The sequence below is a fragment of the Epargyreus clarus genome, unplaced genomic scaffold (assembly GCF_041222505.1).
Source record: "Epargyreus clarus isolate Ecla_fem2 unplaced genomic scaffold, WU_Ecla_fem_2.2 ptg000009l, whole genome shotgun sequence".
NCBI lineage: Eukaryota > Metazoa > Arthropoda > Insecta > Lepidoptera > Hesperiidae > Epargyreus > Epargyreus clarus.
Genome location: NW_027332217.1, coordinates 13,635,087 through 13,649,883, shown reverse-complemented (window position 1 = coordinate 13,649,883; position 14,797 = coordinate 13,635,087). Strand labels below are relative to the sequence as shown.

The following is a 14,797-nucleotide window of genomic DNA, read 5'->3' as shown; positions in this document are numbered from 1 at the left end:
ATGGTGTAAAAGAAAGAAATCTTTTTTAAATACGTCCTTTATTATGGAATCATTAACAGAATTACAACGTCAAACATCACAACATACGTTGAGAAGTTCGAGAACTAACAGGAATTATGACTAGCTACATCTGTAGACTTTTACACTGAACGAACTGCTTTCTAATGTGCGAGCGGCACTAATACTCATTTGGGACAAGCGAAACTTGAGAAATGGTATTTTTTAAACTTAAGGGCTCTATCAAGCACAGAGAAAATTCTATGTAAATGTATGTACTTATTAGGCTCAATTTACATTGCCGCAGAATGGAATGGAAGCGAATTTTTGCAAAAAAAAAATACATACAGTTCATTGTGCTATGCAGAATTTGTTTGCAAAAATTCGCTTCCATTCCGCGGCAATGTAAATTGAGCCTTAGAAGCAATGTCTATATTATGTAACATATCATACTTTAATTATTTTTTTTTGGCTGATATTTATTTATTCAGTAATAATAAACTTCTGTGCAACATGTATAAAATGAATGTGACTCTTTTCAAGGAAATACATAATTAATTATAATTAATGGATGACATAATTAATTATAGTTATAATTAATGGATGTCACATAATCAATGGTTCATTACATACATTATGCATTCGTGTAGGATTTTTTGCGCAATATCTTTGTTCTCCGTATGTAGTATGCAGATTATTCATATTTGATTGTTAACTCGAAAATAATTCAAAGCTTATTACGTAATAATCTTGCTCATTGTTTTATTAAACAATTTATTAGTTAACTTATCTCCTCAATAAATTTTGCTAAAATATTTTTTTATCTACAGACAAACTACATATTCCTATAACATTTTCGTTTCTACCACAATCTGTCCTCTCCATGGATTTATTTACTCATATTTGAATAATATTACTTTTCTAAATAAATCGCCGCCACTGCGACGCTTTTCTTTTTAGCAATTATTCTGTTTGCTGAACAATACACTAGAATCTCAAGTTTAATGGTTAAAAATATTAACATAATACTCTACAGTAAGCCGCTAACACTTAACAACTACTCACAATACCTTAACACCTAGCTATTAACTATGGTTACAACATAAATTGCATAAGTACAAAGTACAAAAAATATAAAAGTGTAAATACTAAATGCAAAACCGTTCTATACAGAAAATACATGGCACCTTTCATATTTAGGGGGAATAAAATGTAAAAACATATTATTAATGCTAACTTATACTTAATTATTAATTATAAATCATCGTACAAAATTTTATATAAAAAAATCACATTTTCAACCTTTGAAAAGATTAATACTGCATTGAAGCGAAATACAATAAATGGTGAATTATACACAGCCATAAAAATGCATTAAGGAATGTGAAACAATGTGGTAAGCTTATTAATTATCTCTAGTCCTACAAATCTATTATAGATCATTTATAGAAACAATACTTGTGTGATTAACATTTAATTACCATGTATGTGAATAGCATATCTATATAAGCTAATGTATGTGATGTTCAATCTACTATAATTATAAATAACTTCAGCCTGTATCTCAAAAACTTAGTTTTTTTTTTTTTTTTTTTTTATATTATAGGAGGAGCAGACGAGCATGCAGTCCACCTGATGGTAAGTGGCTACTGCCGCCCATGGACATCTGTAATCAACCCCAGACAGGATTAGATATTCCTATCTGAGGTCAGCCACAGATGCGCTGCTACCCCTGAGGACTAAGCTGGAATGCCTCGGAAATGTCTGTCTCCCTTACCATACCCTTCAAACCGGAACACAGCAGCGCCTAACACTGCTGTTATAAGGTAGAAATAGGTGTGGCGGTGGTGCCGCCGGAGTCGAACCACAAAGGGTTCTACCACCTTCAAATCGTAACATAATTGGTTGATAACTTTACATGTGTTATTAATTATCATAATGTAATGGGCTTATAAAAGCGTGCCAAAATCATTTCTAAATAATATAACTTTTCACACAAATATAAACTATGTATATAATAATTACACACTGCGCTGAAATTACGAGATGTTAAATTGTTACATTGTATGTGTAATTAATTTATCATTAAAACTGTTTTTCAGTCTTGAAAAAGAATACTTGGAAGATACTGACAAAAACTTAAATATTTTATGGTACTTTCCTTAGCTATAAAAGTAAGTACAAGAATGTCTCCAATATAAAACTCCCTACAGATTCGGCAGTGATTAATTTCCGACAAATTGACTTACATGAACATAATGTAACATGCCTATTGAGCTAAAATATTAAATAACTACCAATATCTACCGTTATAACATTAATATATTTCGAAATTTAAATGGTTAATTTCACAGACCTGTATTGGGTATAAAACAAATACAGTTCTGTGGTTAATTTCGTTTCCTCTAAAATGTAATATTCGTTCAACATTAAACATTTATAAAAAAAATCTTAATACCCATGGCCATTTTAATCTCATTATTTTACTAACAATCACGCAATGTTTCTACTTTTTAAAATATGTGTAAGTTCTGAACTCAAAAAAAGCACAGGACAAACTCTTTATATTATTACGGTTTTTATTATAATGGCCCTTTTGTAGGCATGATATCTGAGCGTATGAGTCAGCTTATTTTTCAAAATCTTTATTAGTATTAGTTCGTGCATGCAATACTTTTAAGTTTTAACCATTTAATTTCGGATGATTATTTTGAAATACTTTAATTGATATTTCTGGATAAATCTTGTATGCGTCTAGCATTACATTCCCGACAATACAGGTGGTCATCGAGAGGGTAGCAACCCCTGCCCTCCTGTCGAGAGCAGAGGGAAGCACCGCAGTCTTCACAAGCATAACAGGCGATGTGGAAGCTCTTATCCAGAGCGACTATACGTACAGTCTCCTCTGCACCACTCTCCGGTACGATTGGCTCGCGACAACGAGCGCAACGTGGTGCATACCTGAAAATATTGTATAAACAAGTGAATATATAGAATGTATAGGCATGGAGGTTGTATTCATTAATGAACAAAGAGTTTCACTTGGGAACCATGTTCATACCAACATGTTTCAAAATAAATGTTTAGCTACAACTAGTATGTCAAGATAGTTTTTAGGCAAGATACATATATATAACAATGTCATTCAGTTGTCTCATTCTGCCAATAAATTCATAAGCTTCAGAAAAAGTGATTTAAAAACAGGTTAATTTTCCAATTTTATTTAGATTTAGACTGTTTAGTCCAAATTACCTTTTGTGGAAATCCTCAATGCAATGAATACGGTTCACAGCATCAACTGTGAATGGAATACCATCCAAGCTCTTCTGGCAAACCACACAGGTGAAGCAACGTGGATGGTATGGTTTGCCTGTAGCTCTCAATATACGATCTAAGATGGGATCCCCACACACGCAACACTTCTCCAATGTTTCCAGGTAATCCCTCTCGCAGAGAGCTTTCCCTTGAACTGCATAAAATGGTCGCCCCTGAAAGATTTTTTAATTTACATTTAACATTTGCATTAATCTTGATTGTGACATTGTAAATTCAAGTGAACTTACCAAATTTAATTTATGTCTTTTAATTTATTTAAAGACAGATTACATTTGACATCTTTAAATAACTTATTGGTACATGTGTCCTAAAATGAATATTTGAGTACACATATTTATTATCACACACACATCTCCTGATATTAGACATACAGTTTTGAATCATACAAAAAAAATATTCAAAATATATTTTGTTCAATAGATTAAACCTATTATTTCTTATCATTTTCACACACAAACAATAGACCTTAATTGAGTAACTAATTAAACAGATAAGTGTAAGTAAACATGCCTGCAAGTTGATTCCACACTGTTGACAACAGAAACACTTGATGTGGTATATTCTCTCCATGGCCGTGCATCCTGTGGTCTCTCCCATAATCTTCTCGCCACATCTGTAGCAATTGCCACAGTACAGAGCATCGTCTGGTTCTGGTGTGGGCTCCACCGTCGTACCAACGTATCCTCCGTAGAGAGAAGTCCCCGAAAGCTGACTGCATGGTCGGGGATTAATTGGTTCATACAATGACTCATAGGTGGATGAAACTTGTGAACCACCATATGTAGAGAAGTCCTGAGGGTTGACTGACGCTGATGATGGTGGGTAAGCAGATCCCGGGCGCCTCAGCTCGCTGTAGTTGGACTGCGCGCCCAAATCACTGATTCGCGACACCTCCGACCTCGCGTCTCTGTCGTAGAAGCTTTCAGAGTTACGCATAGAAATGTTGGAGTAAACATGGTTCGTCCCGCCCGGGGGAAGCAAGTTACTGTACAATAGCACGTCACCGCTGCGCAATCGCGCAGAATTCCGAACTATACAGCTCTTCACTGGAACTAAGTTGGAATAAGTTGAACTCGTGCGACTACCGTACTCAAGCCGAGATGAGTATGATGGCTCGCAAGCCGACTTCACGGTGTAGCTCTGCGGTATCTGGGGCTGAGGCGCTTTCGACTTTTTCGGTGGAATCGATGGTTTCTTCTTCGCGGCGTTTATGTCGTCTTGTAATTTAGCGTCTAATTCGTTAGCGTAGATCCGCAGATCCGCTAATTGTTTATCCAAAGTATTCATTTTACTGATTCCCTTAAGTGTTACACACAACTAAAAGGGTTTTATTCATCAATAACAAAAAAATAAATTCGGCACTCCCTTAAATCATTACACACAAATTAAAAATCTGACAACCGCTAAAGACAATAAAGGATAGTATTGCTATATTTGTAGATGTCATTTTTTTTCTTTTTCTGTCATTTAAAAAGCTTTATGAGAAAAACAAGCTGCACACGTTAAAAATAATAATATTATAAATAATTAATAATTCACTAACGCTATGAAAACTAAATTAATTAATGATGTTGTTAAAAATAATTTAAGAAAGTACAAAAACAAAATATTTCAATAACAAGATTTGTAAATATTATGCAATAAGCAATTCATTTTATTTTTGTAACGTAAAAGGCAATTTAGACGTCATAAAAGTAATAAATAAGACCAATTAACAAAATCGTAAAATTCTCTGATAACATGTTACTATTGCACAAACAGCAGCTTGCAAGTGGCACATGTTTTCAAATCTAAGTGTTTAGAGATTATGGCAATGAATATAATTTTCAAGGAAATATGCATATTTTTTATTGTTCTACAGGTTAACATGAAAGAACAATGATTAATTACATGATTTTATCAAGTCATAAATAATTAAGTCTCAATTTTTCTTACAGGTATTTTTAGTAAATTCGGATAATGAAGATGAAGGTATAATGGTGAATCACTTTTCTAAAGTGTTGGTTTAAATGAAAAAAACTGTGTTAGTACCTTAACACGTTTTATCTATTTACAGAGTTAAGCGTTACGGAACCTACCGAGGAAGAAGTAGGTATAATATGGTCTAATAAATAATGAAACGAAAATAATGTTTAAACCTAATAATGTTCGTTTTCTTTTTCAGTGGCATATGGATTTTATGCCTGTAAGTAATATTGTTCAAAATTTTCAGAATAATGTAATTGATAAATTTAAACTAATTAGAACTTTTAAACAAACAAATCTCAGACGGGCTACCTTCCGGATAGCGTCTACAGGGAGTTGGCGTGGTACGGTATTCTTCAAATCCAGCCTCTACATCATAGTACAAAGCACAAAGTCGCTGCACAATTGATTTGGCAACATACTCTTGGAAGACCACACGTCATCATGGAGACTCCTCCTCAGGTACACATTTTACGAAAAAAAAAGTTTGAATCTGTCAATTAAAGATCAATTTTTATTAGGTATACTACGTTATTCTTACAGTCTACGCAGTCAGAAGGTAAAATTAGTCGTCAGATTCTAGCCGAAGAAGCTGCGAAATGGTCTAGAGAACAAAGGGCTGCTCAGGAGGTATTGATGGAGAATATTAAGAGTGGTGGCAATGGATTGACAGTGAGGACTGTCATCAGCGCTAGCAAGAAGACAGTTTACATTATACAAAATGGTATCATGGACTTAAAAATAATTATATTTATAATGCTTAAAATTTATCAAACCAATGTAAGAACATAATTTGTTGATTTTGCACCTATACTAAGAAACATTAGTAATTTACAGGAAACTACTACAAATGCCCGGAAGGTACTGAGCCTGATCTAGACGCTTATCGCGTTCAAGCTAACATGCACGAACGAAAATGTACTTTTGGGAAACCATCCATCCAAATCCCCGTCGATCCTTGCATTGAAGCTGAGGTAGCTCCTATAGAGTACTCATTTCATGAAGGTTGGATGTTCTGTCTAGGTAACGGAGAACGGGAAAATAATTACTTCCAAAATGGCACCTTGGATTGTGGTAACAAAACAAAGGTTTGCTATAAATATTATCTTCAAAAACCGCTTAATGTACATATCTATAATAATTATATACCTACACTAATATACTTGAGTAAATGCTTGTTTCTAACGTAATAATCATTCATTTATGCATATAATTTGATAAAGGTCGGAGTGGATGAGTTTCTAGACTTCTGTGCAATTGACAACAACATAGTGATCACGTTTGACTATTTCGGTGATGAACCGCGAAAGGATATGATGCATAACGCAACATTATGCACGACGTGGGATCCATGCAAATTGTCATATTTGTACCGTCTTGAGGTAAATACTATACATAAATCATGGCACATGATAATTTTCTAATTATAATATATATTCTAAAGTTAATTCTTTGAAACCTAATAGCCACCACCAGTTGAACTGACTCCTTACTTCCCGACGCAAACGCCGAACCCATGTGAAACTACTGTTTGCCCTGAATGCTTGGAGGGAGCTACTGAAGAAACAGGCGTGCCGATAAGCGGTTTGTTATTTGAATATATTATGTTAAAGATCATTAAACAAACCTGTACTAGGGTTTATTTAATGACGTTTAATATAACTTTTTAAATAAGTATTTAACACATAAATTATATATTTTATTTTGTTTTTATTACAGTTGCTTCAAATGAAGATGAATCCTGAGACTTGTAAAATTTCGTCGTTTATTTCCTGTTAAGTAATAAATAAATAGAAATAAAAACATTACAATAAGTCTGTTTAATTTAATATCTTGTGTGTGATAAACATAAATTTATATAATCCATAAAAATATTTTTTCCCATCTATGAAGGCAATATTCGTGCCCCAAGGATGCACTTTTTGTTAAGGTAAATCTAAAAATATGTATATTATAATATAAAAATACGTATAACAAGTAACAACGCAAGGATTATTATTATTACTTTATAAAATTAGTATTAATTTTATGAAAATACTAATTTTGTTCTCATTATTTCAAAAAAATATCGTTTAAAGACCCCATAACACAAAAATTTCATGATAGTGACATTTATTTTTGTGATTCTTGGCAATGACAATGACACTGGCAGCCACATGGTTCAGACAGGTGATTCACTTCACTTATTAGTTTCAAAACAATTATTTTATAATTTTCATATATACTTATACCACATGGTTCACATGGTAACGAGTGAATAGTGATCTTAAGCGATAAAATAAAACAATTCTTTTTCTATTAAAATGGTGGTGACAGAAAGTTTTCAAGATATTTTCGATGAGTCTGTAAGGGTTTCTGCACTAAATCTACCAAAACACAAAGAAAGTGGTTTGAAAATTGAATATGGAAATTCCAAAGTAAGTATTTGATTTACATTAAAACATGTATGAGTATGTATTGGGGTTAAAATTAATATTTATATAAATTTAAAGTACAGAATCAGACCACACCTTCATTGAAAGCCATAATGATGAAATACGTACTTATATTGTGTAAAAATTGCATCGATTTTTTTATATGTGGTGGAATTTGCTAATGACTAATGAGTTAAAGTTAACTAACTTAAAGTATTTCTTGTACTAAGCAATCTTTGAATTTGGTCATAATTAACTATCAGTAATTTTATATGATAAGAAATTAGAAAAACGGTTTGATTAAAATACATTATAAAATTTGCAAACACTTTTTGTACTACATTGAGTATATGGATCTATGTGGGCTATTTTCGATATCTAACTATAATATATTATGATTATCTTTTTATTATAATTTTTCAGGAACTTAAAACACAATATAGTGGAGCAGAGCCACAATTACCCTTTGCTGCAAGTGAGATCTTTCATGCTGATGTAATTAGCTGGAGGCGTTTGACGGCAGTTGACAAAGCGTGCAAGGCTGTGTATGAAGTTACCTTTGATATTAAGGTGGGCTAGTTATATGGCTAGTAACTCTATACTAGTATTTAGCTGTAAATCTAGGTCTTAAATTCTAGCTCAGTGACTAATCAGATCAATACAGTTTTTAATATAATTTATATTTAAAGAAAATATATATTATAATTCTGGGTCTGGGTGTTTGTGTATGTGTCTCTGTGTGTGTCCATGGCACCCACGATATAGGGAATCCTAGTGTGGGGCTGTGACTGTAAAAAGTGTTTATATATCATAATTCTTTATTGATGAAATTTGAATTGTACAATTTATAAACGATTTTTAATTTATCTTTAGAGCAATTATGGAGATAGTTTGTAATTAATTTTAATCATAAATTTTGATTATAATTTATCTTCAAACTTTGATTTAACAGCATTAAACACATTTCAAAGTAAAAAAGAAAAAAACGGCTGACTTTAGAAATCACATTGATGTATCTTTTCCTATAAATTAATTTCATTTTCTTTCGTTTCAAACTTGATGAGTATTTCTGCCATTCTTTTTATTCCAAATCTTATATTAAATAAGAAATACTTACATTACAAGATACTTTGCCTCATTCGTTGTATTTTTTATTTTCAGGGCAGCAATTTTACTTTCAAACCTGGCGACACCATTGGGATCTTGCCACATAACAACAAAGATGAAGTTGACTTCCTCATACACCATTTGGGTGTTGCAGCTGTAGCAGATTTAAGTTATGAGCTTACAATTGACAGCAGTCGGAAAGCCACTAAATGTAAAATACCACCACATATTCCTATTAATTCTACAATAAGACATGTGCTGACACATTGTGTTGATTTTAGGGCTGTGGTTAAAAAGGTAAATATGATTATCAATATCTTTAATCTAGATACAATTACATACTTGCTTGTTAGTTCTTTAAAAGTTCATATATTATTTATTATTCCCTACTACTTTTGTTTTAAGTTAACTTTTTTTTGGTGCATTGGGAAATATGTTAAATTTTTTTTCTATACTAATATTATAAAGAGGAAAACTTTGTTTGTTTGTTTGATTGTAATGAATAGGCTCAAAAACTACTGGACCGATTTTAAAAATACTTTCACCATTCGAAAGCTACATTATCCACAAGTAACATAAGATATATTTGATATGAAATATATTTGATAAATAGATTTTGAGGCGGTACAAAGTTTGCCGGGTCGGCTGGTTTTAAATACATGTAAATTTTAAAGCACTGTCATTGAAAATATAAGCTATAAAGTTTTGCCGAAAAGGCTACTAACAAAGTAATTTTAAATAGTTTAATTTTTAAGTTTGATATAATACATACCATTTTGAAATAACTTTTAACTTTGTAATAATTTATTTTTCATATGTGAAAACACATCTTTTCTTTTATATTACATAGGACTTCTTACATGCATACATAACTCTTATTTATGAAGTACCCATACATTTTCTCATATAATTGATCTCGTATATTTGTTGCTTGTTTATTTACAGTTATTCCTTCTAGCTCTCTCCAGGCATACTAAGGATGACGCCGAAAGAAAAGTTCTAGAATTCCTTTGCAGTAAAGAAGGCTCTGCAGCTTACAACACGCATATATTAAATAAAAATACATGCTTACTCGATTTACTAGCAAATTTCAAGTCCTGCAAACCACCTATAGAAATTCTATATCAACATTTACCAAGATTGCTTCCAAGGCCCTATTCTATTGTGAATAGTTCGCTTAAAAGCCCAAATATGCTCAAAATTGGTTTTTCTGTTATTGATATTGGCAAAAATAGAAAGGGTCTGACAACTGGCTGGATAGAAGATATTATTACAAATAATGCAGATAGTCTCGAAGATAGTTTAAGAAAATTAAGTATTAAAGACAAAGAAGAGGTTCCAATTTATTTGCGAAAGAATATTAATGGTTTCCAATTACCAGAAAACGATGTCCCGTTAATTTTAATTGGACCAGGTACAGGCGTAAGTCCGTACATAGGATTTCTAGAAGAACTTGAATATTTGAGAATGGGAAATAAGTCTAAGCAAGCAGGACCTATATGGTTATTTTTTGGGTGTCGTAACCCTACACTAGATTTTATTTATAAGGAAGAGTTAAACGGATTTCTAGAAAAGAATGTCCTAAGTTGTCTTAAAACTGCATTCTCAAGATATGGAGATTATGAAACTAAATATGTACAGGTGGGTGTAGAATTTTATTGTGTTTTTCTATGTAATAGTTTTGTGCGTTAAATTAACTGATTAAAAAAGATCTAAAAGAAAATCAAGAACTTATGTGCCCCGAACGAATTCTGAGTGATTAAATATTTCATCAAATTCTAGAAAGTGAAAAATTACAAAATAAAAGAAATAATAACTTTTAAGTGATTTCTTATATTCTTTAATAAGCCTTACCTATCCTATAATTTTTCTCGTCCAGTACAAATTTAAGGTGACCTTATTTAAAAAGATGTGATAGATTTTGTTTATTGTAATGTAATGAATTGTAATGTTTTATTTACAGGATGCCATAATGGAAAATGGAAAAGAAGTAGTGAAATTACTAAAAGATGGCGCTAAAGTTTTTGTTTGTGGAGACTTGAAAACCATGGCAACACAGGTTAAGGATACGTTAGTTAATTGTCTAGTCAAATATGATGGCAACAGTACAGAGGAGGCAGAGAAAAATATATGTGATATGCAGAAAAACAAGTCATATATTATTGATATATGGAATTAAAAAATGTAAAAAAGAGAATAGTAAAATTATAGCAACAATTTGATTTGCGATTTTATTTAAATTAATTATTATTAAATTTTAGTTAATTTACATACTTGATTATGTGTTTATAAATAATAAAAAAATCTGTAATTATAAAAGGATACTAAATAAAACAGTCAAATTCTTTTACAAAAATAATTTAATAGGCAAATCTCTATTAATAAAATGTTCAAAAAGTGTCATTGGTGTATACAAACTTAAACTAAGCGATCTAGCATCAATACAGTATAACACAATTATTCGTTGTGCGGCTGATAATGCGCCTTAAGGCTCCACTTATATATACAGACATACAACGTATCGTGTCAGACAAAATCATAATTTTGTATATCACGGGCACGGTCAGTGATTGCAAGTAGCGCTTCAGAGACATTTTTTTAATATAATATAGGATAAGCATACGAGCACGCAGTCCACCTGATGGTAAGTGACTACCGCCGCCCATGGACTGACTGAGGTCGGCCACACATGCGCCGCTACCCCTGAGGACTAAGCTGGAACGCCTCGGAAAAGTACTGTCTCCCTTACCACATTCTTCAAACCAGAAGACAGCAGCGCTTAACACTAATTTTATTAGGTATGTTATTCTTTTGCCGCGGGCAGTGCCTTATACGTAATATGTCTGTAAATATAAATGCACCATAATACGTCACATATTTGACCATTTTTGCAGCAAAATAAAAAATATACTTATTTGTTTTACAAACAATAATAATATAATCCATCGATATATGTACTAACAACACTGATTTTATGCTATATTATAAATGCTTCATAATGTATGTTTATTTGAAAATTATTTATAAAAATAATAATAACTTTGTTCCAATTTTTGATAAACAGACAAGCAGTGATTGAAAATAATAAGAAATACGCGTAGTTCATACAAATTACAAGTCATCTATTGTCATCTTACATCGATAATATTGTAAAAAATGCTGCAAAAATATACTAATAGCCCTATATCTAATAATAATACAGTTACAACTATATATCATAAGCAGGCACTCTTGGTGGAGGGCACGCCAAATTCCTGAATACAATACAATTATCAAATCCTACATTGAAAATATTACAAAAACATGGCTAGTGAAATAACATTTACATAGCAATAAAAGTCATAATACTAGATAAAATGTATCGCCTGGATTTATTATTTAAAGGTCGGTTATCTAATGTTGGCACGTATAACTTGTGATTTAGTATTTATGACGTCACATTACGACACTTAATAAAAACGCCATCTATCTCCTTTGCACGTGCACACAAAGACATGAGCGTGACAGAGACGGCTATTGGCGGTGTAAAAATCAACGCGCTTAAAACTACTTGTGTCAGTTAATTTTCATTGTACTATTCTGTTATGTTTCTGTCACTGTGTATAGTGAACGTGCCAGCTTTGGACAACCGGACTTATATATTCTGTGTATGTAATGTGAAGGACGGTTGCCAATTTTTACCACTGGGGGTGGAAAAACGTACAGTCGGAGCGGGAATTCTTCTCTTAAATTTCATTTCATTGTTACGGATTCCCCAATGTTTTCTTACAGATTTTAACAATTTAAGAGCATAATTATTGACTTTTAAGAACATTTGTATGCAAAAATATTGTTTTTCCATAATTTGATTGCAAAATACAGTGTTTTTTATTTCATATAAAAATATTGTTGATTTTTAATACATTTCAAAATATCAACCAGTTCTTTTCCGTTTCATATTGCCAGGACGTTTGGTTTTTAGAAAAAGAATGTCATAATTACAGTCTTAATAATAATACCTATATGTTAGATTAAATACAACTTATGGCCTAGAAAGTCTACAAAAGTTAAAATGTATAAAAAGAAATACATAGTTGGTCGGATTTAAATCAAAATGAATGCGATAGCGATGGGAATGTAGATGAAGTTACAAAAAATATATTTTAGTTCTTTTTTATAAAATGGAGATGAAAGTTATGCGGCTAATATTGGTAGACATCTTTTATGTATAAAATATGCACCGAGCGACTTAATACATTTTTTCTTTTACAAAATTGGACTTGTTGAGGTAAATTATACAGTATAATTACTACCTGTAATTAACAGGTAGTAATCGCTTTTTTGTCAATTACTAGAGTTACCAAGGATTGGTAAAATTATTTTGAAAAAATTAAGTAAGTAAAACATAGACTCCATATAAAATACAAAGTTACAAACGTATGGCATTAGTAACTTTATGTACTATGCAAAGGAACGCCCATGAATATTATTTGTCGCAATATAAGTGTGCTTGTTTGAAATTACAAGTTTTCATTGCGAGCCAGACCTCGTCTGTCGTCCTCTATTCTCAACACTAGTTATCTTTATAGGAGTCTATTTTATTATTACTTCGTCAATGTTCTCAAAATAACCTTCGTCTACAGTTCTAGAACTACTATCTAGAATACCTCAAAGGGAAGCTCATAAAACTTGTAAATATAAAATATAGCATACAAAAATGGGAAGTAATTACTAAGCTATTGTTATTAAATGTTAGAGCGTATGTAGGTTTCATCTGTAAATTACGTCAAACAAATATAATTCTTTGAATCCCCTTTGTCCTTGTTACAGGTCACATTTGTGCGAATTTCTCCCTGTTGTGACGTCACTTTTCATAATTACCTTGTTAAATTAGTAGTTAGTAGTATATTTATCATATGTATAATTAACTATACTTCAATACGCATTAAGTGCTAAAAGTGAGTAAATTATACTGAACGTACGCAATGCGTCACAAGATTATGACAGAATAAAGTTATTTAAGATATTTTGATTTAATATGACGTCATATTCTTATCTTTATCCATTCGTTATGTTGTGCGTTTGACGGTAATTTAAGGATGTCCTAAGACTAACTAAAAATGCCACCTGGAAAGTACCTTACCACTAAGAACACATAATATGTACATTTTTTGGTAAATCAATACAAAAACGCACCAATGTTCACAATTATATAATAATATACCAAAAATACGATAGGTAGACCCATATATGCCTAGCGTTTGATCTGTCTTAGAGATCATGATTTCTCAAAATAGTTCTTATGTGTGTTACACTGAGTGTGATATTTGTGTGACAGTGTGCACACTCACAATCTTTTGTAGTCTCGAATAAGCGGGAAATGGCACCTCGCACAATCATGGGCCAATTATCTTGTTAGGAGAGTAGATAGCAGTGGCCAAGGAAATATACTCAACAATACAGATCGCATTGTACGATGTAAGATGTATATCGCAAGATGTGTAGCTATAGATAAGTTGGTCAGAATATTGAGCAAGATTGCGCGTTTTGAATGGAGTATCTTTTATAGATGGTTGAGATTTTGACGATATTATATTATTAGGATCTCAGGTAATGGGACTAATCAGAAAATTCAATTAATTAAAAGGAAATATTATTTTATAAGCATATACTTACATTTCGTTCATTATTTCTACAAAATTTACCACCATGTGTTTTTGACTAAAACATTATCTCAATTTATTAGGTATATTCTGGATATAACTCAATAGTAAATAAAAATATTTAAAAATGCTAAGTCTAATACCAAAAGTTTCAAATATAATATATATTTGAACGGCGAAATATGGGTCTACCGTATAAAATTCGTAATTACAAATTTGGACAGACTAAAATAAGCCTTAAGTAACGAAATAACATTAAAGCATTAAAGACGATTTTCATATTAAAACCTATACATATACATGAAATAATATGGCATTTAAATTGTACATACAGAC

General features: G+C 31.7%; 3 protein-coding genes across 4 annotated transcripts; 2 read left to right on the top strand and 1 right to left on the bottom strand.

The window, feature by feature from the left end:
- Positions 1–1,892: 1,892 nt before the first annotated feature.
- LOC140745029 (lipoma-preferred partner homolog) lies at positions 1,893–4,753 on the bottom strand. The gene is made up of 3 exons (XM_073076779.1): positions 3,844–4,753; positions 3,250–3,485; positions 1,893–2,958 (listed from the first exon to the last, which is right to left on the bottom strand). Exons 1-3 carry the CDS (start codon positions 4,618–4,620, stop codon positions 2,718–2,720), a joined length of 1,254 nt encoding a protein of 417 aa, XP_072932880.1. The 5' UTR covers positions 4,621–4,753; the 3' UTR covers positions 1,893–2,717.
- A 449-nt stretch (positions 4,754–5,202) lies between these two features.
- LOC140744662 (uncharacterized) lies at positions 5,203–7,082 on the top strand. Of its 2 annotated transcripts, XM_073076273.1 has the most exons (9): positions 5,203–5,304; positions 5,390–5,421; positions 5,498–5,518; positions 5,602–5,760; positions 5,842–6,022; positions 6,136–6,386; positions 6,522–6,680; positions 6,765–6,882; positions 7,018–7,082. In XM_073076273.1, the coding sequence occupies exons 3-9, from the start codon at positions 5,504–5,506 to the stop codon at positions 7,041–7,043; spliced, it is 909 nt and encodes a 302-aa protein (XP_072932374.1). In that variant the 5' UTR covers positions 5,203–5,304; positions 5,390–5,421; positions 5,498–5,503; the 3' UTR covers positions 7,044–7,082. The 2 variants fall into 2 exon arrangements, with proteins under 2 accessions (XP_072932374.1, XP_072932375.1); XM_073076274.1 differs by lacking the exon at positions 5,498–5,518.
- Positions 7,083–7,435: 353 nt separating this feature from the next.
- LOC140745028 (methionine synthase reductase) lies at positions 7,436–11,041 on the top strand. Its single transcript, XM_073076778.1, has 5 exons — positions 7,436–7,715; positions 8,136–8,282; positions 8,874–9,116; positions 9,765–10,460; positions 10,783–11,041. The coding sequence occupies exons 1-5, from the start codon at positions 7,602–7,604 to the stop codon at positions 10,996–10,998; spliced, it is 1,416 nt and encodes a 471-aa protein (XP_072932879.1). The 5' UTR covers positions 7,436–7,601; the 3' UTR covers positions 10,999–11,041.
- Positions 11,042–14,797: the final 3,756 nt, after the last annotated feature.